This window comes from Oncorhynchus gorbuscha, linkage group LG15, assembly GCF_021184085.1.
Source record: "Oncorhynchus gorbuscha isolate QuinsamMale2020 ecotype Even-year linkage group LG15, OgorEven_v1.0, whole genome shotgun sequence".
In the NCBI taxonomy this organism is placed as follows: Eukaryota; Metazoa; Chordata; class Actinopteri; order Salmoniformes; family Salmonidae; genus Oncorhynchus; species Oncorhynchus gorbuscha.
In genome coordinates this window covers 31838656-31863347 of record NC_060187.1, presented here as the reverse complement: position 1 = coordinate 31863347, position 24692 = coordinate 31838656, and the positions used below count along the sequence as shown (strand labels likewise).

Below are 24692 nucleotides of genomic sequence, written 5' to 3'. Positions count from 1 at the left end.
AACAGAGCCAATAAAGAATTGTTTGTTTCTAAACTGTCTGTTTCCATGGGCACTCCTAGCAGCATTTCAAAACATGGTGGCGTATGCTCGGTTAACCTTAAAACAGGGAATTTCCAGTGCTATTTTAGATTCAACAGTTACATCAGATGACTCTCTGTGTAAATGTATGTCTGGTCCTTGTGTGGGGTAAACATTACGGTATGTAATCTGCATAATGTTCATACGCTCTTGAGTTGCTATGCAGTTCTTGGAATTTTGTTGACTTGATCCTCGGCCCTGAACATGTTTGTTTGTATAGTAAACACACTGGTTGTTCTCAGAAGCTCATGGGTTAGACTGTACAAACCACATATATTTTAATTGACATAGCCTATAGAGAGTATTGCTGAGTACTAAAATGCATCGAGTCCATATACTAAAGGACTTTGTGAGTGAGTTCATAAAACTATATTTCCAGTGTTTCCAGAGCCCTTTATTTCAATAAACTTTTAAAATGTGTATATTTGAATACTAATCCTCCACTCTCTTCTTCCTGTAGGAATGAGTTGGGCTTGGGAGTTCCATCGTGGCTGCAGCCAGACCGCCTGAGTTCTGCAGTCAGACCCTCCACCGCTCTGGCTCCACCCACAGACCAGCTCTTCTCCCCACTCTTAGGCCCGGAAACAGCAGGTAGCTCTGGTGGGAGGGGAACCAACCCCCCAGCAAGGCCCCAGCACTCCACTCTCAATGGAGCTGGCAACAAGACCAAGATGAACCGCATTGAGGCCCTGAAAGCCACCGCTGCGTCCTTGTCCACTCGCATAGAGAGTGAAGCGAGGAAACTGGCTGGCGCAGGGATCAACTATAGCTGTGCATGGGACATGGACGTGACTGGTCTGACCCCTCCGGATGACGGCCACTGGGCCAAGCCTGTGAGCCCACCGGTCAGAGAGAGAGCTGATGCTGCTGACGAGCTGTCCATGAGGATCCAGAGGCTGCTGAGTGCTGGCCAGAGCACATACAACGGAGCTCTCCCAGGGGTGGGCAACCTGCACAGCTTCAGAGAGCAGAGAGACAGGACCTCTGCTCCAGGCAGCAGGCCCCAGACAGCCCCAGGCCTCAGCTCCCATAAGGAGCCAGAGGAGGAGAAGGGAGGGAAGACCATCACCCATGACTCCAGTGGTGAGTCTATCAGTGAGGGCCCACTGCTGAGCGAATGCAGCCTGTCGGAGGGCGACGGGAGCCCCCCCACCAACATAAAGGAGGTCCCAAAACCGGCAGATCGTCTTGGGGCTCTGGACTTCTGTGCAGGCCAGCGGGAGGGCTTCCAGCCCATCTCTCACTTCCAGAGAGAGGCAGAGAAGTACCCAGGGCTCAGCCCCCTCTCTCAGCAACGGGACAGCAGCCGTGGCCCATGGGAGGAACTGGCCAAGGGAAGCCCTCATAGTGTCATCAACATCTTCACCAAGAACCACCTGCTCAACCACACCAAAGGTTAGCCAACACATTTACACACCCAACCGTATCCTTAGTGTTTTGAATGAAGAATGAACTTTTAAACAATAATCTGTTCCTCTGGCTTCTCCCTGCAGTTGGAGGAGAGGAGCGAGCAGAACGGCGTTCCCCTCCTGTGCATTGTGGCCTGTCTGCAGCCAGTTTAGTGGATGGGGCACCAATGTATGAGGATGACTTTGTGTCATCCCGTAGCAGCGGTGGCAGCAGCCAATATAAGAAAAGATACAACGGGCGCAGGTAAGGAGGGTTTCTACCACTGTCACGTGACAGGGTGCTGCTATCTGAATACTGCTCTCATGCGATAAAAACATCATTTTGAAAAAACTGTAAAAATGACAGGATTAACCACAAGGTGGCACTCATGTCACATGGCTGACAGAGAAGCCTGGCAAGGTGTTTTGAAGTTGTCTTAGTAGTCTTTTTGTGGTTGTTGGATGCCCATGATGTGGGACTTGAACCATCTTTTATCTCAACGTCTCATTGCAGTGTCACGAGTGGGAACAGTCACTATGATGAGTTGATGAGTCGCAGGTCCCCTTATGACACCAGGACTGTAGTAGACCTGCCATCCCATCACTCCGCAGGCTCCACACCAGTATCTTCACCTCACTCAAAGGGCTCTGTCAAAAGGGGTGAGATTTTCACCATAAAATAACCACTTTCCCTGAAATTATGCTATCAAGTGACCATTTCTTACCAGTGAAAGTGTCTCTGCTCTAAAGAGAGTTTCTCCCCTTTCTTTAGGCTCTGCTTCAGACAAGAGTGATGCCACTCTGGTGGAGGAGCAGAGGAGCCCCTGCTACCCGGGCTTGGAGGCCCTGACGAGAGACTCCAGATGGGGAGGCTCAGTTTCCGAGAGAAGCTCTGTCCACAACCTGGTGAAGAGCGCCTACTCTGACTGTACACTAGGTGGCGCATCGGGCGACACACTCCGCAGGTAAGTGGCCTCAGCCAAGCCCAAAACTCTTCTGAGGGGCTTAGAGGGATTCCCAGGAGCTTGAATATCTTCCTTGACCTTCAGTTATTATTGGTATTTCTGAGCACATTTGAGTGGGGATATTATTTTTGAAGGCATACAGTTGAAGTCAGAAGTTTACATACACCTTAGCCAAATACATTTAAACTGTTTTTCACAATTCCTGACATTTTAATCCTTGTAAAAAATTCCTTATCTTAGGTCAGTAGAATCACCACTTTCTTTTAAGAATGTGAAATTTCAGAATAATAGTAGAGTGATTTTATTTAAGCTTTTATTTCTTTCATCACATTCCCAGTGGGTCAGAAGTTTACAAACACTCAATTAGTATTTGGTAGCATTGCCTTTAAATTGTTGAATTTAGGTCAAATGTTTCGGGTAGCCTTCCACAAGCTTCCCACAATAAGTTGGGTGAAATTTGGCCCATTCCTCCTGATAGAGCTGGTGTAACTGAGTCAGGTTTGTAGGCCTCCTTGCATGCACACGCTTTTTCAGTTTTTTATGGGATTGAGGTCAGGGCTCTGTGATGGCCACTCCAATACCTTGACTTTGGTGTCCTTAAGCCATATTGCCACAACTTTGGAAGTATGCTTGGGGTCATTGTCCATTTGGAAGACCCATTTGCGACCAAGCTTTAACTTCCTGACTGATGTCTTGAGATGTTGCTTTAATATATCCACATAATTTTCCTACCTCATGTTGCCATCTATTTTGTGAAGTGCACCAGTCCCTCCTGCAGCAAAGCACCCCTACAACATGATGCTGCCACCCCGGTGCTTCACAGTTGGGATGTTGTTCTTCGGCTTGCAAGCCGCCTCCTTTTTCCTCCAAACATAACGATGGTAATTATGGCCAAACAGTTCTATTTTTGTTTCATCAGACCAGAGGACATTTCTCCAAAAAGTACCATCTTTATCCCCATGTGCAGTTGCAAACCGAAGTCTGGCTTTTTTATGTCGGTTTTGGAACAGTGGCTTCTTCGTTGCTGAGCGGCCTTTCACATTAGGTCGATATAGGACTCGTTTTTACTGTGGATAAAGATACGTTTGTACCTGTTTCCTCCAGCATCTTCACAAGGTCCTTTGCTGTTGTTCTGGGATTGATTTGCACTTTTCGCACAAAAGTATGTTCATCTCTAGGAGACAGAACGCGTCTTCTTCCTGAGCGGTATGACGGCTGCATGGTCTCATGGTGTTTATACATGCGTACTATTGTTTGTACAGATGAACATGGTACCTTCAGGCTTTTGGAAATCGCTTCCAAGGATGAACCAGACTTGTGGAGGTCTACACTTTTTTTTTCTAAGGTCTTGTTTGATTTATTTTGATTTTCCCATGATGTCAAGCAGAGGCACTGAGTTTGAAGGCAAGCCTTGAAATACATCCACTGGTACACCTCCAATTGACTCAAATGATGTCAATTAGCCTATCAGATGCTTCTAAAGCCATGACATAATTTTCTGGAATTTTCCAAGCTGTTTAAATGTAATGTAATGTAAAGGCACAGTCAACTTAGTGTATGTAAACTTCTGACCCACTGGAATTGTGATACTGTCTGTAAACAATTGTTGGAAAAATTACTTGTGTCATGCACAAAGTAGATGTCCTAACCGACTTGCCAAAACTATAGTTTGTTAACAAAAACAATTGTGGAGTGGTTGAAAAACAAGTTTTAATGATTCTAATCTAAGTTTATGTAAATTTCTGACTTCAACTGTATATGGCAGAGTTTTTTTCTGGATCAAATAGATTAGAGACTTAGGTGGTGGGTGTGGCAATGGGCACGGTCTGCCATCTGCACAGCTGGAGTTTAGAGACATTTTTAGACACTTTTAGAGGCCCCCCCCATCTTGATGATCTAGAGACATTTTTATAATTAAGCCAATTTTCTGCAATTCTACAAATTTTTCCCATGGATCTGAGAGAAAGTGTTCCAATTTAAAGCTAATTTCCTCATTCTATGCATTTTGCTATTGCCAATGCTGTTATTTTGCTCAAACATAATCAAATCAATACTGCTAGATTCTTTGTTTTTGGAATTTTCAATTATGCCTGACTGTCTATTCAATTATGCCTGACTGTCCCCCCCCCCCCTCCCCAAGGATTTCAATTGCAGAAAAGTCCCTGTATTGGTTTTACTGTGCAGTCTCACTTCAGGGAGAGTAATGATTAAGTGAACCCCGGCGTCCAAAGACCAGCGCTGCACCCCATGCTATTTACACAGTTCAAATAACGAGAGAATATTGAAGTGAAGTTGGGACACCACATCAGCCACAGTGTTCTCTCGACAAAGTATCTCTCCGCCAACATAAAGATGAATCTTAAACCTCTGTCAGGCCTGAGCAGTGAATATCGTCTTTTCAGTTCATTACCACATGGGGCACCCCTGTTGTTCCACTCACTCATTGTCCTTTGCTAACTCAACACTTTGGAACGTCTATTTTGCTTAGCCTATATAAGCTCATGAAAAAAAGAACCGCCCTCTCACGGTCAACTGTTTATTTTCAGCAAACGTAATGTGTAAATATTTGTATGAGCATAATAAGATTCAAGAAGACAAACTGAACAAGTAACAAATTGAATAATGTATCCCTGAACATAGGGGGGGTAAAAATCAAAAGTAACAGTCAGTATCTGGTATGGCCACCAGCTGCATTAAGTACTGCAGTGCATCTCCTCCTCATGGACTACACAAGATTTGCCAGTTCTTGCAGTGAGATGTTACCCCATCTCTTCCACCAAGGCACCTGCAAGTTCCCAAACATTTCTGGGGGGGAATGGCCCTAGCCATCACCCTCTGATCCAACAGGTCTCAGACGTGCTCAAAGGGATTGAGATCCGGGCTCTTCGCTGGCCATGGCAGAACACTGACATTCCTGTCTTGCAGGAAATCACGTGCAGTATGGCTGGTGGCATTGTCATACTGGAGGTTCATGTCAGGATGAGCCTGCAGGAAGGGCACCACATGAGGGAGGAGGATGTCTTCCCTGTAACGCACAGCGTTGAGATGGCCTGCAATGACAACAAGCTCAGTCTGATGATGCTGTGACACACCGCCCCAGACCATGACTGACCCTCCACCTCCAAATCGATCCCGCTCCAGAGTACAGGCCGCAGTGTAACGCTCATTCCGTCGATGATCAACACGAATCCGACCATCACCCATGGTGAGACAAAACCGTGACTCGTCAGTGAAGAGCACTTTTTGCCAGTCCTGTCTGGTCCAGCGGCGGTGGGTTTGTGCCCATAGGCGACATTGCCGGTAATGTCTCGTGAGGACCTGCCTTACAACAGGCCTACAAGCTCCCAGTCCTCTCAGCCTATTGTGGACAGTCTGAGCACTGATGGAGGGATTGTGTGTTCCTGGTGTAACTCGGGCTGTTGTTGTTGCCATCCTGTACCTGTCTAGCAGGCGTGATGTTCGGATGTACTGATCCTGTGCAGGTGTTGTTACACATGGTTTGTCACTGCGAGGACGATCAGATGTCCGTCCTGTCTCCCTGTAGCACTGTCTTCGGCGTCTCACAGTACGGACATTGCAATTTATTGGCCTGGCCACATCTGCAATCCTCATGCCTCCTTGCAGCATGCCTAAGGCACGTTCACGCAGATGAGCATTGACCCTGGGCATCTTTCTTTTGGTATTTTTCAGAGTCAGTAGAAAGGCCTCTTTAGTGTCCTACGTTTTCATAACTGTGACCTTAATTGCCTACCGTCTGTAAGCTGTTAGTGTCTTAACGACCATTCCACAGGTGCATGTTCATTAATTGTTTATGGTTCATTGACCAAGCATGGGAAACAGTGTTTAAAACCTTTACAATGAAGATCTGTGAAGTAATTCGTAAAAATCTGAATAATCTTTGAAAGACAGGGTTCTGAAAAAGGGACGTTTCTTTTTTTTCTGAGTTTATTTGGGCATAGAGGCTAAACACTAATAATTCAAATGTGTTTAGGAGCTGTAGTTCAGAGTGCTAGGGAACGTAGTGTCGTTGCTCCGGTTGTGGCTGAAGGGTCTACGGCAGCCAACCTCATGCCGTCGACAAGAGGGGAGGGGGGGGGCTAGCTGACACTGACTCTTTTGTTTGGGCTGCACGGTGGTCAAATCTCCCCACTGCAAAATGGGCACGTCGCCAGGCAGAGTTCTCTCCTGTAACATTTGAGCATCCTCAGTGACATTTAAAAAATATATCAGATTCCCTCCATACTGTTCTGTCTGTGTGATTTGATAACATTCAGAATCCAGTCTTTGATGCTACAGTTGTTCTCTGGTAAGGTAAAGCACTGGGTGCGCTAGCAGTTAGGGCATCAGAAGCCGGCTCGGAAGGGCATCAGAAACCAGCTCGGAAGCCGAAGCATATCTCATCATGGATTAGACATCGTTGCCTGTTCCACTGGTTCAAAGCAGCACAATATGGTCATTGATACCGTTCTTTCAGCATAACATACTTAGGGTGGCTTTCCTGGGGCCCCCTTTCCTTGATTTTGTTAGTCCCTGTTTCCCATTTCACCTTGTTACAGTGCTCTGTATAGCACACATACCTGAAGTCAAACGGAGTGGGAAAAGTTATGTCAATGTTTTTTTTGTTACTTTTTCAATCTAATCCTTATTTAAAGCCTTAAATTGACAGTTAGAAATGGGACATGACATTTATTTTCAGAAAGCATGCATATGAATACATTTGTTTTTTCTTGTTTCCAGTTTGGGCTTGGACAATAAGAAATCCACCAGAAGCCCTGGCCTGTCTCCAGCTGGCTCTCCTACAGGCTCTGGTTCTCCTCGTGTGTCTCCAAGCAGCGCCTCCCTAGCCGGGGCAGACACCCTGGGCCTGGGGTACGGCTCTCCTCACTCCTCAGCCCGCCCCAGCTCATCCTCTTCCCTGTCGTCTTCAGCCAGAGCAGAGCCCAAGGCTGCAGGTATACCACCTAGAAATACCCGCTCAGCAGTTTAAATACATACCAGTATTGTGTAATTACAGTGCCTTCGGAAAGTATTCATACCCCTTGACTTATTCCACATTGTGTTGGGTTATTGCCCGAATTGAAATCGGATTAAATAAATACAAAATCTTACCTATCAATACACAATACCCCATAATGACAAAGTAAAAACATGTTTTTAGATTTCAAATTAGTTGAAAGTCAAATAGAGAAATGTCTAATTTGCATATCTATTCACACCCCTGAGTCAATACTTGTTAGAATCACCTTTGGCAGTGATTACAGCTAAGAGTCTATCTGGGTAAGACTCTTAAGAACTTTGCACACCTGGTTTGTACAATATTTTTACATTATTTTTTTAATTCTTCAAGCTCTGTCAAGTTGGTTGTTGATCATTGCTAGACAGCCATTTTCAAGTCATAGATGTTCAAGCAGGTTTAAGTCAAAACTGTCTTCTTGGTAAGCAACTCCAGTGCATAATTGGCATTGTGTTGTTAGGTAATTGTCCTGCAGAAAGGTGAATTTGTCTCCCAGTGTCTGTTGGAAAGCACACTGAACCAGGTTTTCCTCTACGATTTTGCCTGTGCTTATCTATATTCCATTTACTTTTATCCTTCAAAACTCCCTAGTTCTTGCCTGATACAGCCACCACCTTGCTTGAAAATATTAAGAGTGGTAGTGGTGTTTTGATATTTCTTTGTCACATTTTTTGCAGTTTTACTTTAGTGCCTTATTGCAAACAGGATGTATGTTTTAGAATAGTTTTATTCTGTTCAGGCTTCCTTTTCACTCTGTCATTTAGGTTCGTGTTGTGGATTAACTACAATGTTGTTGATCCATCCTTAGTTTTCTCCTAGCACAGACATTAAACTCTGCAACTGTTTTCAAGTCACCATTGGCCTCATGGTTAAATTTTCTACATTTCAGTATTTTAGTGGACGCTCTAATCCAGAGCGATTTACAGGAGCAATTAGTGTAAAGTGCCTTGCTCAACGACACAGTGACACATTTTTCACCTCATTAGTTCGGGGGACTTGACGCAGCGACCTTTCAGTTACTGGCACAACACTCTTAACCGCTAGGCTACCTGATAGTTTCCTTCCTCTCCGGGAACTGAGTTAGCAAGGATGCCTGTATCTTTGTCGTAACTGGGAATATTGATACACCATCCAAAGTGTAATTAATAACTTCACCATGCTCAAAGGGATATTCAATGTTTGCTTTTTTTGAAAATGTATTTGTAAGACATGGAAAACCTGTCTCACAAATCTGTGTTTGAAATTAACTGCTCGATTGAGTGACCTTACAATTATCCGTATGTGTGGGGTACAGAGATGAGGTAGTTATCATAAAATAATGTTAAACACTATTATTGCACAGAGTGAGTCCATGACACTTGTGACTTTTTAAGCACATGTTGTAACGGCGTTCGTCAGTTGAAGGAGAAGCGGACCAAAATGCAGCGTGGTGGTTACTCATGTTCTTTAATGAAGAATAGACGATACATGAAATAACTATATATATACAAAACAACAAACGGAACGTGAAAACCTATACAGCCTGTCTGGTGAACAACTACACAGAGACAGGAACAATCACCCACGAAAACACTCACAGAATATGGCTGCCTAAATATGGTTCCCAATCAGAGACAACAAGAATCACCTGACTCTGATTGAGAACCGCCTCAGGCAGCCATAGACTACGTCGACGCCCCACAAAACCCCAAGACAAAAAACACACCACAATAACCCATGTCACACCCTGGCCTGACCAAATATATAAAGAAAACACAAAATACTAAGACCAAGGCGTGACACATGTAGGCTTGCCATAACAAAGGGGTTGTATACTTGACTCAAGACATTTCAGCTTTTCATTCCTTATTCATTTGTAAACATTTCAGAAAATATAATTCCACTTTGACAGTATTTAAATTCCGGCTGTAACACAACAAAATGTTTGGAAGGTCTAGGAGTTTCTGAAGGCACTGTACTATCCAGGTCTTAACTCTCCCTCTCTTTGTTTCTATCCGTCTCTTTATTGTCCAGGTGATCTCCACTACACCCCAGGGGTGTTGCAGCAGCGTATGTCTGCAGAACTCAATTACCTGGAATCTATAGAGGAGTCAGTGCGTCAGCTGGGTGACGTGGAGAGGCTGAGGGGCGTGTCTCTGGCTCAGCATGAAAGCGTCTCGCTCGCCCAAATACTCAAGGTGATAGATGCTAACCCACCAATCAGAACACCTGAAGATTGCTAACAATATGTTTAGATGCTTAGTATAGTGCTGCTGCACTTTTGAAACATTACCTTCGGCACTTTTGGCCTGTTCGTTATGTTCTGGTAGTTTTCATTCGCCTTTTCCCATAGGTCCTGACCTTTGACCTCTAACCTTTCAGGCGCAGCAGCAGCGGCACGAGCGTGACCTTTATGAGCTGAAGGTGAAGGCAGAGCAGGAGGCACTGGAGACCCAACGTCAGCTGGAGGAGACACGGCAGAAAGCAGCCAGGGTACTGTACACAAAGCACTGGCATTTAGAACGAGCAACTCTGCAGAATACAGAAAGGAATCACCTAGAGTTACAACCATGCCCCAACTTGGTAGATTGTTGATAATCTCAAGGAGGGCTTCATATTTGCAAAACACCTTTAATATTTATAGAACGCAGTCTAACGTCACTGCATTTGTTGTGAGATGAGAGCTATTTTATTAGACGTGTGTAGTGTGATTCACTAACTGAACTGTGTGTGTGTGTGTCATTGCAGGCTCACGTGGAGCTGCAGGAGAACATGGCTCAGACCCAGCAGCAGTCTCTGGGAGGCATGCAGGAGGCCACCACTAAGATGATCAGCCAACAAGCTGAGTCTGTACGCTATACGGCCGAAGCTGCCCGCCAGATCAAAGAGGTGAGAACACTCCCTCTCCACTCTTTTCTCTACAGCCAGTCACTGGCATTGGTTTTTGTTTGTTTCCTCACTTTGTTTGTTTCCTCAAAACTACACGTTGTATTGAAATTAGGAAAATATTACAAATATGCAAATAATTACCGTCTACTTTAGGTTGGGTTAAGTCTGCTTTTCAGTTGATACAAGTTGCTCTCTCTCCCAGATGACCGATCTGGCACGTTCTCAGATTGCTGGAGCCATAGGTGTCCCTGCTGCTGCTCCCATCACCACCCTGTTTGACCAGCAGAGGCAGCATCACCAGAGCTTCATGAAGCAGCTCCAGTCCCGCACTGACACAGAGAGGTCCAGGAGTGAGGTGTCTGCTGCCTGGACCAGGACTGAGGATCCCCTCTCCTCCCTGGACAGCCGCTCTGACTCCATCCCCTCCAGGAGACCCACCCTCAGGTATTGGGTCTTTCACACACTGGAGCCTCACAGACACCAGGGGTCTTTCCTTGTTAGCTCACTTGACTTGGTCAGGAAAAACCTGGTCCCATTTATAGGCATTACCTTGACTCAATACTCAATTGTTTCTCTATCTCCCCTGTCCCCTCTGCCTTGCTCTCCTCCCCAGTGGTGGAGAGAGTAGCAGCCACATGAGTCCCTCCCTGGCCTCATCTGACAAGAGGGAGAGGAGGAAGGCTGAGACGGGTAACAGCTCAGTGGAGGAGGAGGCCCATACAGCAGCTGATGACTCCATCCCCAGTGACAGCGTGCAGTCCATACTGGATGAGAAAGGTAAGGCCTGGGCTCATAGCACGCATTGTGGGATCTGGAGATGGACCATTATCAAGCAGGCAGTGTATAACCATAATTTATGATAAATATACAGTGGGGCAAAAAAGTATTTGGTCAGCCACCAGTTGTGCAAGTTCTCCCACTTAAAAAGATGAGAGAGGCCTGTAATTTTCATCATAGGTACACTTCAACTATGACAGACAAAATTTGAAATAAAATCCAGAAAATCACATTGTATGATTTTTAATGAATTTATTAGCAAATTATGGTGGAAAATAAGTATTTGGTCAATAACAAAAGTTTATCTCAATACTTTGTTATATACCCTTTGTTGGCAATGACAGAGGTCAAACGTTTTCTGTCAGTCTTCACAAGGTTTTCACACACTGTTGCTGGTATTTTGGCCCATTCCTCCATGCAGATCTCCTCTAGAGCAGTGATGTTTTGAGGCTGTTGCTGGGCAACACGGACTTTCAACTGCCTCCAAAGATTTTCTATGGGGCTGAGATCTGGAGACTGGCTAGGCCACTCCTTGACCTTGAAATGTTTCTTACGAAGCCACTCCTTCGTTGCCCGGTGTGTTTGGGATCATTGTCATGCTGAAAGACCCAGCCACGTTCATCTTCAATGCCCTTGCTGATGGAAGGAGGTTTTCACTTAAAATCTCATGATACATGGCCCCATTCATTCTTTCCTTTACACGGATCAGTCGTCCTGGTCCCTTTGCAGACAAACAGCCCCAAAGCATGATGTTTCCACCCCATGCTTCACAGTAGGTATGGTGTTCTTTTTTTGTTTCAAATATTTTTATTAAACACACACAAGAATGGTGTATAGGTATACATGACAGGTATACAATTCTTATCTAAACATAAAAGAGCATACAGGAACAACAAGATCCAGAGTTCTGGCTGCAGAACAAATAATACAAAACTCGACATATAAAACAAGGACACGTAGAAAGAAAGAGGGAAGATGTCCCCCCTACCCCCCCCCCCTCCCAACTGCTCGGGTGGCAGGGCCAGCACACACTGCCCAAAGGTAGATTAAAATATTACAAATGAGAGTGCGTTAATAAGTACAAATTCACAGCGCCGACTCGTCCAAGTAGGAGAGGAAAGGCTGCCAGATTTTATCAAATGTTGATAATTTATTGTTCAGAATATATCTAATTCTTTCTAAGTGTACAGTGTTTGCCAATTCACTGAGCCATAATTTGGTAGAGGGCGCTTCCCTCCTTTTCCTAAACAACAAGATTTGTTTTTTTGCCGAGATGAGACCATACGAGATTAGTTGTTTTTGGGGGTTGGTTAATCCGTTTAGGGACTCAGATACTCCCAGGATTATCAGAAGCGGGTCTGGATCTATTGTAGTCTCCAAAACTTCAGAGAGGATCCTAAAAATTCCACACCAATAACCATGCAAGCTAGAGCATAGGGCAAAGCAGTGGAGTAGTGTACCCTGCGTAGCCTGACATTTATCACATGTAGGGGATGTGTCAGGAAATATCCTATGCAGTTTAGTTTTGGAATAGTGTAATCTGTGTAATACCTTGAATTGTATGAGACGATGTCTGGAATTAATGGAGCATGTGTGGATATACTCCAAGCTCTCTTCCCAGTCTGCCACCGAGATGTCAGTCCCTTGTTCTTCCTCCCATTTTGCCTTGATGGCATCAGTAGAAGGTGTGCTAACAGATTGAAAAGCATCATATAGACGCGATATCAGTTTATCTGAGGTGGGGCATATTTTTATGCATCCGTCAAACATGGAAGGTTTAGCATTCCCAAATGTTGGGAGGTGTTTTCTAACGTAGTCTCTAATTTGTAGGTATCTGAAAAAATTACTTCTGGGAAGATTATACGTTTCCCTCAGCAACTCAAAGGAAGCAAATGTCCCTTCTATGTATAAATCCCCTATGGTACTTATCCCGGTATGGTGTTCTTTGGATGCAACTCAGCATTCTTTGTCCTCTAAACCCGACGAGTTGAGTTTTTACCAAAAAGTTCTATTTTGGTTTTATCTGACCATATGACATTCTCCCATATGACATTCTCCCAATCTTCTTCTGGATCATCCAAATGCTCTTTAGCAAACTTCCTACGGGCCTGGATGGTAGGTGTTACTGATGGTAGGCTTTGTTACTTTGGTCCCAGCTTTCTGCAGGTCATTCACTAGGTCCCCCCGTGTGGTTCTGGGATTTTTGCTCACTGTTCTTGTGATCATTTTGACCCCACGGGGTGAGATCTTGCATGGAGCCCCAGGTCGAGGGAGAGTATCAGTGGTCTTGTATGTCTTCCATTTCCTAATAATTGCTCCCACAGTTGATTTCTTCAAACCAAGCTGCTTACCTATTGCAGATTCAGTCTTCCCAGCCTGGTGCAGGTCTACAATTTTGTTTCTGGTGTCCTTTGACAGCTCTTTGGTCTTGGCCATAGTGGAGTGTGACTGTTTGAGGTTGTGGACAGGTGTCTTTTAGACTGATAACAAGTTCAAACAGGTGCCATTAATACAGGTAACGAGTGGAGGACAGAGGAGCCTCTTAAAGAAGAAGTTACAGGTCTGTGAGAGCCAGAAATCTTGCTTGTTTGTAGGTGACCAAATACTTATTTTCCACCATAATTTGCAAATAAATTCATTAAAAATCCTACAATGTGATTTTCTGGATTTCTTTCCTCATTTTGTCTGTCATAGTTGAAGTGTACCTATGATGAAAATTACAGGCCTCATCTTTTTAAGTGGGAGAACTTGCACAATTGGTGGCTGATTAAATACTTTTTTGCCCACTACTCCCATCCATATGCATTTGGACAGTGAAGCTAAATATTTTATTTTGGTTGTATACTCCAGAGTTTTAGGTTTGATAGAGAATGTTTCATATTAGGCGATAGTATAGAATGTCAGCTTTATTTGAAGGTGTATTTATACACCTAGTTTTACCATTTTAGAAATGAAATCACTTTATGTATCCTGTCCCCCCCGTTTGAAGTAGTCGTAAGTATAGTTTATTAAAGTAGTCATAAGTTTTGTGTTTGGTCGACTAAATACATAAATTGCTTTCATTTCTAAACAGTAAAACAGTTAAATAAAAGGTGACGTTCTGTCCTGTAACCTCATATATAAAGCCAAATATAACATAGCTTCACTTTCCAAATATGTACGGAGGAGAGAGTAAACAACCTGGAGTCTCTTAGAAAGTGGTCTATGTTTCCTCTCTCCAATCTGTCCCCATACAGACAGCACCTCAGTTGCTACAGAGTACTCTCTGAAGTTTGATGAGTCAATGACGGAAGATGAGATTGAGGAACGTTCGTTCCGCTCTCTGCTTCCCTCTGAGTCCCACCGGCGGGGAGCGGTGGAGAAGAGAGGTCCCCGTGAGGACTCAGATAACCAACCCAGTCAGGAGAAGACCTCAGAACAGAACAGCTCCAAGGTTAGTATGCCACCTCATCTCAATAGTTGTCATTCTGGCAAAATAGCAAGGCTACTCAAATAATGATTGGCCTCCACAGTACTGAAGTCCTAGCACTTATCCAAAAGCTTAAGTGTACTAGTTTACTTGGAGAGGTTTCTGCCTATCCTTGAATTAACTAGTACACAATGCTTAACTAGCATTTGACCTCATTAATGGTGAACTTATATCTTCTCTAGTATTTTGGCAGCAGCATCTGTCCTCACTCTTAATGTCAAGCCACAGTGGCAGCTCCCTGCCTCTCTGAAGGGCTCAGTGTTCAGTCCCTGAGATGAGGTATGAGGGAGTGTGCCTGGGCATATTGAGGCTAGGAAAGACCTGCCTGCCTTGTGGGCTCCACTGGCAAGGGCATCAGAGAGACTGGGAAAACCTGCTCAACTAATTTCTACCCTGGGAACAATAAATGTGCTGTGTTCCCCAGTCCGCTTAACTGCTCCTAGGAGATTCCCTTCCTGGCTGTATCCCTCTCTCCCCAACCTGTACTCAGTCCTCTCAAACCCAACATGTGGAGGAGAGGTTGGCCATGGTGCAGCTAAGATGGGGTGGAGAACCATACACCGTTGTTCACACCTGGCTGCCACATGTGGAGATGATCTTGTACAAACCTTGGCCTTCATTGGGCCCGGGTGTTTTATTTGAATGGACTTAGAGAATAAGTGTTGTAAATACCTATGTAGCAACCACTCCCACGCCTCAGTCTGTTTGCCAGCCGAATAAACATTTTAACCAGTGGCCAGAGTGATTTTCCATCTATCGCTGTTTGCTCTCTGTGTATGCCCGGTTTCCTGACTGATAAGGCTTTGTGTTATCTGTGTGAGTGACTCACTGTCCCCTCACTGTCCCCCCCCCCCCCCCCCATAGCAGCAGCAGGATGGCAGCATGCCCTTCTCTAGCGGGCAGGACAGCTTCTCCAGGTTCACCATGGACATGGTGCGTCAGTACATGAAGGAGGAAGAGGTGCGCGCCCACCACCAGAGCTCTCTGCTGCGCCTGCGACAGAAGGCCCTTAAGGAGAAGACCAAGGCCGAGCTCGCCTGGCTGGAGCATCAGAAAAGGCACTGGTTTACTTTTATTAGGATCCATGTTGTCCAAATGAATAGTGTCTCATTCCCCGCTAAATTCAATGTTTTGTTTTCTGTCATGTCCTCCAATGATTCATATACAGTAACCACTAGAGAAATTCAACAGAACACATTGACCAAAACTAGACTCCATTTGGCACTTCTGTCCTCATTTTGCATTCATGATCTCACTTTCTCCTTTCTGACCACATAGGCGCTTCAGAGACAAGGGTGAAGATGACAAGATGCCGCCCATCAGAAAGAAGCAAAGAGGCCTACTGATGAAACTTCAACAGGAGCAGGTAACTAACTCACAACTAACTTACTAAGGGCTTGATTCAGTCTGTGACGCTGAAGTTCAGCACTATGGTGTGATTGACATTTAAAGGCAATTTTTCCTCATTCGCGGAGACTGCATTCACGGTAAACTCAGCATTTGTCTGCTCATCGGAAAGTACCTTTCAATTTGAAGCACACTATAGCACTTAACTTCAGCGATACGGATTGAATCGAGCCTTAAATCTCTGCACATCTCACCTGCTGAGTGACCATGACCCTGTGTGTGTGTGGCGTCCAGGCGGAAATCAAGTGTCTGCAGGAGGCCAACAAGGCAGCCAGGAAGGAGAGGCAGCTGCTGCTCAAACAGCAGGAGGAGATAGAGAGGATGAGATACACCACCCTCAAGCTGAAGGAGCGCCTCAAGTGTGCCAGCACCGGTGACACCCCACCAGTCAGTACTACCACCACCTTTCATCTTATTCCTATCGGAGACGCATACACTTCTTATTCATGGAGATACTGAACTGAACGTCAGAAAGACATGCTTTTTTTGTTATTCATATGTCTAAAACAATGCTACATGGTCTCATAAAGAGTTAAAATGATCCGTCTGTGTCCTACAGGAGACTCCAGTGTCAGAGCCCATAGTTGAGGCAGCTTCCCCCAGTGCTGCGATAACAGACGGGGACGTGCGCAGTGCCTCTCCCCTCTCAGTGTCTGGCAGTGAGACCAGCAGCATCATGCAGAAGCTCAAGAAGATGCGCTCTCACATGGAGGAGAAGTAATTTTCTCTTCTATTAACCTATTAATAACCACACTGTCCAAATTTCTATTGACAACTCAAATGTCTAATTGACAGTCATGGGCTCATTTTTTTCCACTTTAGGGGTTATAACAGGATTCACTAAGATGGCTGATATTATGCCACCATTCTGGTCACTGAATATTACTTTATACCAACTTTTAAACAGCTGAAATTACCATATTTGATAACCATATCTTTATGGGTGTGATTGTTGTTTTAACACTGATGATTGAACAAAACTATAATCCTGTTCTCACATTGGGCATGTCAATCATTCAAGCTGTTTGCTTTATTATTCACAAGGAATTAGCTAGCCACCTCAGAGCTTCTCTTAGTGAAAACAATTGAATGGGGGAATGGCTTGACTAGACACCCTGATCCTTAACCTGTGGTGTGCATATGAATATAAGCATGCTTCCTGTCCTCTATAGATAGAGTGTGTTCTCTTTAACCCCTGTACTAATCATTGGAATATTAACCATATGAACCAGAGCAGATATGTATTGTAAAATATCTGTCTGGTGTCTCGTCCAAGCAACCAGGGCAGGTTTACGTCTGTTAACAATGTGGTTTTGTGACTCTGGGGCTCACATGATGGTTATACAACCAGACTTGCACACTGACTGAACCCTTTTGTGTACTTGAACATTCTGCAGTACAGGTCCTAACACACGTTCAGGTTTGTGTTTTGCGTTTTAGGATTTTGAATTTTCTTTCAAGAACATCAGTACTAATTCTAGAGCTAATGATTCCTTGAATTTATAAAATGACCAAATAACACAAACTGAATGTACGTAATGTCACGGCTAAACATGGAGGTCGCTGTCAATTTGAGCCGAGACTTTATTTCCTATAGGGAACTAACAAGCTGCTTGTAGCCATGCCTCTGTTTGCTCGCTAGCTTTGGTCTTCTAACAATCTGCCCTTTCATTATGTAAACAGCCTCTCTTTGAATCATGCCCTAGTGTTGTTATTCTTATTGTTGTGTTGATCATAGGTTTGTGTGCTTTTAGCCTGGATTTTATTCTAATGAAGTCCAAATCAGTAGTTAAAAACATTAACAATATGATCACCCACCACGTTTGCAACTTTTTGCAAAAATAATCTAATCTCCCCAAATTCCTTAATCCAGTGCATTTAATTAAGCAGAAGCATTATGTCCAGTGGGGTGCAAAATGAGACAAAGGCCTCTCTCTCTTAACCCTTAAGGATGATCATTTATCAGTCACGCCTAGCTCCTGTCTCTGGCACCGCCACCACTGCACGCATTCACACATGGCTACACATTACTAGACACCAGCGATTCATTGTAGTCCGGCTCCAAAGACAAACACGCACTACATCCCTGCCATTGTCCTGGCTCACGTCTGATGAAAAGGACTGGGTTTTAATACCCCTTTAAAGCACTGCCAACAACACAAAGCCCTGGCGCAGTAATTAAGTACATTCATTCTCTTAGAATGAAACATGAAACATTCGGTGCAATAAAACACATGCTTACTCACTGCTGTCTTCTCTCTCTCCCCCTCTTGTCTCTGTGGTTGTTTTTCTATTACTTCCTAATCTCTCTATTTTGCTGTTTTTTCCCCTCATTTTCCAACTCATGTTTGGTTGTTTTTCTCTGTGTGTCATGTGTCCCCTTGCTTTGTTTTGTTGTAGACACTGCTCTCCTGTGCACTACTTCTTCTGTGTGTTTACGGCCCACCACTGGGCCTCTCTCAGTCTCTGTTTCCCCAATCTCCATCCCAACCTCCAGCTGTTTATCTACAACCAGTTGGTCAGGTACAGTGCTGCTCTCGCCTCTCACTGCTGCCTCTGTCCCATGGAGCATGCTTGTGTTCAGCCACTACCACTAGTGGAAGCATGGGTGGAATGGTGTGTGGGGGGGACTGCTAGGGTCTTGCCAGGTTATTTTTATTTTTTCTCCCAATAATTGGGGAATTGAAAGCTTGAAAACACAAACCAAACGCAAACCAAAGTCACCAGGCATTGCATGTACGGTCACAACCGTATGCATGAAGGGGCACAGAAGTAATACAATTCAAAAAGAAGTGAAAAACAAAAGGCATTTTTGTCAATAATAATATGACCTCTCTTTGACATGCTTCGGTCAAAGGTCATAGTCATGTTAATATGGTTGGCCTGATTAAGTGAGACTCTCCCATTGAACAGCGAGAGCTCACTGTGGTGTTGCTTGGAGGCGCTCATTTAACTCTCATTCAGAGTGAATCAATCATAATCTGCATCTCTTAATATTCCTCGTATTCATGCCACTCACTACTTAGTTGGAACAAAGTCCCTAAGATGAAATGCTGAGATATTAGGCTACAACCCATCTATGAGAAAGACGCAGTGCCTTTGGGCGTTGCTTTAACATATGATAAAGGGTTTCATCTGATTTAATGAGCCCAGTAAATCTTCACTGATTTTCCTGATTAGGTAACTGTTGCTTGTGATAGGCTAATGAGAATATATATCAAGTGGGCTCAATAGAATTGGGTACACAGTCTAGACCAAAGCCCTACAGTATCTTTCCCAACTTCAGTTTGAATTAGGCTGGTGCAAGAGGGAGTGAGACAAAGCCAAACAACACAGTACTGTCTGGTACTTGTACTAATTATAGTCAATATGCAAAATAGCTGTTTAACTTGCATTGCATAACACACCAGTCCTTTTCGATGTATGTTATAAATCCAAGCAATGGAGAAAGAATTTGAACGTTGTCTTTTCTCTCAGCAGTGTACTTGGGAAATGCATTTAGACTCTTGTGCTGTGGAGAATTCATGTTGAAGTTCCATCCATAGAGATATTTAGGATATTCTGGGGTGCGGTTCTGTATTGGACAGAGATGTTTGTGAGGTGTTAAATCAAATGATGTTGGCCTGGTGATCAGGTCGCCACCACACTTTGTTTCTGTTTTTCCCCATTTTGATGAAATGCTTTTACTCTGTTGTTTGGGGAAGAGTTTGGGTGACTTGTGCACTATGGTGTCAAAATGAAACCATGTCTATCGAGGTAAACATGGTTTGTTGTGTGTGTGTGTGTGTGTGTGGGCGATCCCATAGGTTTTGAGTTTGCAGTGAAGATCGGCAGGGGGTGGTTGGGTTGAGTGTTTTGACTGCTGGTGGCTCTGCTAGCATCTGCAATGTTGCCATCATTTCACTGCTCCTCATGTAGATTGTGCCCTTTGTGCTTTCTCTCCTCCTCCACCCTTCTCTCCATTCCTCCGCTCCTCCCCACCATCAGGTTCCTGACCAAGCGGGAGCAGGGTTTGATGCAGCGGCGGAGGCATGCGGAGGAGCTGCTGGAGTGGAAGCAGAGGCTGGATGCTGAGGAGGCAGAGGTGAGGCACATGGAGAAGCAGGCCATGGCTGCCTGGGACAGAGGGTGTCCTAGAGACCGAGACCAGAGGTCAGAACAGAGAGAGAGCCCCAGCCCCAGCCAGCACAGCCCTGAGGGCAGAACTGACAGAGGTGAGAAAGAGGTTGTGTATGACATGAAATAAATGGGCACCTGGTAGTATACAGTGGTTTCTGTTTACTGCCTGTTATCAGGTCATGTGTTTGCTTGCCTTATGTCATGTACTTTTATGAATGACAGAACGCCATACAGTCCATCTAGCTAGCTGCATCTCAATGTTTGAGGCTGCAGGTCTATCTACTCTTGACCCATGACCTTTGTGTATCTCCTCAGACTCTGTGAGTGGAGGTGACTACTCCCCAGTTGTGTCTGGCTCCAGTGTGCACACAGAGCTGTCTGGGTCCCAGCAGCCAGACATCCCCTCCACTGATCAGCCTTGCTCTGTCTCTGAGCTGCCCTCTGCCCAGCACAGCCCCTCTATCTACACCCAGGACTTTGACTCCCCCTCTGCGAGCAGGAGGGTAAGGCCCTGTGCATGTTGGGATTTCATGTTTTACAATAATGTATTAATACAGTAGAAAGACATTGATTACATGTGTTTATTAGCCTTTCCATAAGATTAGGAAATAATGTTAAAAGAAATCAAAAGCAGCATGTGAAAGGAATATGGAGGGAATTGTATAATGAGTTAACAGAATCTGTTTCCCTCTTGAGCGCAAATTGAGACTTTGTTAGCTCTCTTCCCATCGCTGGGCAGCTCAGTGAATGCAGGCCTTTGTCCAGGCTCCAGGACCAGTTGCTGCTTTCAGTGAATTGTCACTTCTCGTGATCAATGAATTTGTGCTAATTGATTGTTTTGTTACATGCATTATTGTTAATCAACTGCCCTATTAGGTCAAGAAAAAAATCACTACTTTCACCCAAATTGTGAATAACATAATATGTAGTTATGAGTTAAATAATTTTAGGAATGTACATTTTTTGTCATTTAGCAGACACTCTCATTTAGCAGACACCTACAGGAGCAATTAGTGTAAGTGCCTTGCTCAAGGGAACAAAGACTGATATTTCACCTAGTTTACTCGATGATTCAAACCAACGACCTATTGGTTAATGGCCCAACGCTCTTAACCGCTACCTGCAGCCATGTGCAAATGGGCTTTAAGCAAGAAGACTAAATTAAGGCAGAATATGGCATATTTGAATCCATTAGGGACACTGCCTTTTGAGTGTGTTTGTTTTTGTGTATGTGTGAGATGCTTGGCATGGTTAGTTAGTTGGAGAATGCTGTTGTGGTGAATGTGAGACTGTATCCTAAATTCCCCTTGGACCCTATCCTTTTACTCTGTTATACAGTCTCTACCAAAAGCCAGCCTCGACACGAACACACACATAGAGGGCAGCAGCAGCCAGATGCAGCTCCGCTCCTCCTCCAGGACCGCCAGCCACGACCCCAAGGCCACTGACACCCCTTCAGGCATACACACAGGTGAGTTGGCCCCAATGTCTGGAGCAGTAGTCCCTTCCAAACTGAGGCATTATTTTGTATTTTCTGTTAGATATGTTGAAAGGCAGAGTATAGCGATGACTGACTGTGCAGGCATAATGTGATGTTGTAAGAAAATGATTGTGCGTGCAGTTCCCTGACGCTCAACCTGCTTAGTTGTGTTATGGGTGTATGGAAGCTTCCTACCTGTGGCACCGAGCTACATTCATAGTCCTTAAACTGTGAATGCTGATTCTGTGATTCTGTGTAAATATCATGGTGGGTATTTCAATCTGCAGGTTGTTCTATTACCATAACATGTACTTGTGCATGCATTTTTGGAGTATCCTATGAATGTTGGTATCGACAAACACCAAATAATGACATTTACACGCCCCCCCCCCCCCTGCTCAGAATTTGAGTTCTGTAGCTCTAATTTGGATTACTTTATACTAATCAGTCTTGTATGGATTTAGCATTCTAACAATACTTATTTTGCCACACAGAGCCCATGTCAGATCAGAGAGATATCGAGAGCCGTATACGTGCCCTGAAAGAGGAGCTGCGCAAACGCAAGTCTGTGGTGTACCATCTGAAGAAAGAGCAGAAGAAGAGGCACAAAGAGCGTCTGAAAGCCCAGGAGGCCAGCCTACTGAAGCAGCTAGAGGTCAGTATGTGTCTCAGAGAATCCCAGCCTGTCCTGCTCCACTCAATGAGTCATAACAAAAAGAGTGACTGAGTTTTTTTGTTGTTTTCTTACGTCTAGTCCTACAATGACTTCATTGAGAAGACCAAGACTGAGTTGAATAAGGAACCAGACTCGACACCCTCTGCCAAGCCTCAAATCAAGGCCCCCATCTCAGCCACAGAGAAGCCCCAGATTAAATCACCACCTCCTTACAGGTACACCATCGCACTTCACTCTATGTATGATCCGCAAATTGATCAATTAGTCTGCTTTCATGGGATCTTCATCAGAATATTCTAATATTCTCCCCAGGTCTGAAACTAGCAAAAACTGGAAGGTTGTCTCTGACTCTGAGAAAGCTGAGAAGACCCTTCCACATTCTCCAGTTGGACAAGGTAGGTTGTGGATAAGCACTGTCAATAAGTGTATTTTTCTCCTCAAAATACTTTCTAAGACTTAGACATTTGTGCCCATTCTGTAATCATAACACACATTGTTTAGTGCGTTGTTGATTTGTTTTCAGATGACCTCAGTAAATATACCTCAGGGCATGAGGAGTCCTCAGACGAGGACCCCCCTACAGTCACCCCAACTCCAGTGTATGGGAGTCCAGAGCACACCAACGGTCTAAGGGGCCTGCTGTCCCCCGAGAATCTCCCCAGGCAGCCTTCTGAGGGGGCACTCCCTCTGAGGGAGCCAGCCAGACCACAGGCCACCGACTCGGGGGATGAGAGCGTTGTCTCCAGCCTCCGGTCAGAGGTCATGGAGGAGCTGGACTCTGTGAAGTCTGAAGGCTCTGAGCATTCTCATTCCCGCTCTGAAGACCGACACTTTGACCATCTTCTCAAACTTGACCTAGAGCAGAGACCAGCTTCCCAGCAGCACCAGTCTCTGTCTGAACATGTTTCTATAAAGAAAGGAGAACAAGGGCTTTCCCCGATAAGCAGTCTTGATGTTGATGAGAAATCACCATCCCCCATCAAAGAACGATCATACAGCCCTGAGTCTGATGCTTTTTCGTCAAATAGGGACTTTTCAGCCAAGGGTAAGGAGGCCTCTCCTTCAGCTGATGACTATCATGAGGACTTTGAATCCTCAGTGGAGTCATCACTCAGGGAGGACAACCAAGGCTCCAAAGCTACCTCACCGTCCCGCCAAGAGACCAGGGAGGCTTCCCACAGTAGTTCACCCTTCTACAGTAGTGAGGAGGATATCGGTGAAGAGCTGAGTGAAAGATCTGGAGCTAGTTGTGGCAGTCCTTGCTCTGAAAGACTTTTGGACCTGAATAGCCAGACCAAGGATTCCCAGGAGAAGGTCATTAGTTCAAACCGCTCTCCAACTATCTCCCCTTCCCAGACACCGCCTTCACAATCAGTGGATGAAATGCCTAACTTCACCATTGGGGACAGGGTTTTAGTGAGCAACGTCCAGCCTGGTACGCTTAGATTCAAGGGCCACACCAGCTTTGCCAATGGCTTCTGGGCTGGAGTAGAGCTGGACAAGTTTGAGGGAAGCAACAATGGCACCTACGATGAGGTGGTTTACTTTGAGTGTGAGGAGGGCCATGGCATCTTCGCTCCTCCAGACAAGATCTCCCATCTGCCAGATAAGTTTGAGATCTATGTGGAAACCACAGAGGATGAGGACTCTTTCCTTGATGACCAGTCTGAAGACGAGACAAAGAACCACCACATTGAGAAGACACACGGGGGGAATCTGAGAAATAGAAAAGAGGAAACATCTCAGAAGAGTTATGATTCTGAAGACAAAGGACCTACTGATGTGAATGATGGTCCAGCTGAACACAAGATAAACCTGACCAACTCGCATGAGTTCAAAGAGGGAGAGTATCCATTGTCCAATGGAAGAACCAAGACAATCATTCTCGACCTTGAAGATGTGCCTACCAGTCTCTTCAGCACTGACATAGACCGTAAGATAGCCTTGGGGGGAAAAACTCTTAATGAGACCACTACCCTCACTGAGAGGGAAGGCCTAGATACCCATCAGAAGTCTACTCCAGAGCAAACCGTGGAGAAAGACGCCCTCGGTGCTTTTGCAGATAAGCTCCTCAACAACTTCATGAAAGATGCCGTGACGCAATTCACACAGATCAGAAAGGCCAAAGAAGAGAAGATATCAGCTTATAATCAAATGCAAGATGACTTTTTTAATGATGAGGGTGGGGTGACTGTCTCCCAACCACAGTCTGTAGCACAAAGAGATGGTCTGCCCTTCTTCCTAGATGCAGAGCAAGAAGAGCAAGTCTCCTCTCCAGAACTCTGTAACCGGCCTGTGAGTTCATCTGACCCTTTCTAAAGACATTTATAGAGTAAATGTTCTAAGTGTTAAAACAGAATTTACTCCTCCAATAATGTGATAACCTGAAATCACATAATGTGTAACACATTGAATTTCAAATTTATAAATTCCTAGTTTTTCAGTTAAAGT

At 44.8% G+C, this 24692-nt stretch overlaps 1 protein-coding gene across 4 annotated transcripts in view; it reads left to right on the top strand.

Annotated features, from left to right (window-relative positions):
• The window catches only part of cep350 (centrosomal protein 350), a 39309-nt gene that overhangs the window by 10092 nt on the left and 4525 nt on the right, over positions 1 to 24692 (top strand). For 2 of the 4 annotated variants that reach the window (XM_046300796.1, XM_046300794.1), the window contains exons 12-34: positions 539 to 1473; positions 1572 to 1731; positions 1981 to 2126; positions 2239 to 2431; positions 7169 to 7383; positions 9459 to 9622; positions 9807 to 9917; positions 10173 to 10313; positions 10516 to 10757; positions 10927 to 11090; positions 14327 to 14523; positions 15424 to 15617; positions 15838 to 15925; positions 16201 to 16353; positions 16526 to 16683; positions 18367 to 18489; positions 19954 to 20180; positions 20401 to 20588; positions 21424 to 21556; positions 22060 to 22220; positions 22320 to 22456; positions 22554 to 22636; positions 22765 to 24536. In XM_046300796.1, coding sequence (XP_046156752.1) covers positions 539 to 1473; positions 1572 to 1731; positions 1981 to 2126; positions 2239 to 2431; positions 7169 to 7383; positions 9459 to 9622; positions 9807 to 9917; positions 10173 to 10313; positions 10516 to 10757; positions 10927 to 11090; positions 14327 to 14523; positions 15424 to 15617; positions 15838 to 15925; positions 16201 to 16353; positions 16526 to 16683; positions 18367 to 18489; positions 19954 to 20180; positions 20401 to 20588; positions 21424 to 21556; positions 22060 to 22220; positions 22320 to 22456; positions 22554 to 22636; positions 22765 to 24536 — 6085 coding nt within the window. The remainder of the gene's footprint in view (positions 1 to 538; positions 1474 to 1571; positions 1732 to 1980; positions 2127 to 2238; positions 2432 to 7168; positions 7384 to 9458; positions 9623 to 9806; positions 9918 to 10172; positions 10314 to 10515; positions 10758 to 10926; positions 11091 to 14326; positions 14524 to 15423; positions 15618 to 15837; positions 15926 to 16200; positions 16354 to 16525; positions 16684 to 18366; positions 18490 to 19953; positions 20181 to 20400; positions 20589 to 21423; positions 21557 to 22059; positions 22221 to 22319; positions 22457 to 22553; positions 22637 to 22764; positions 24537 to 24692) is intronic. The other 2 variants (XM_046300795.1, XM_046300797.1) reach the window with 2 other exon arrangements.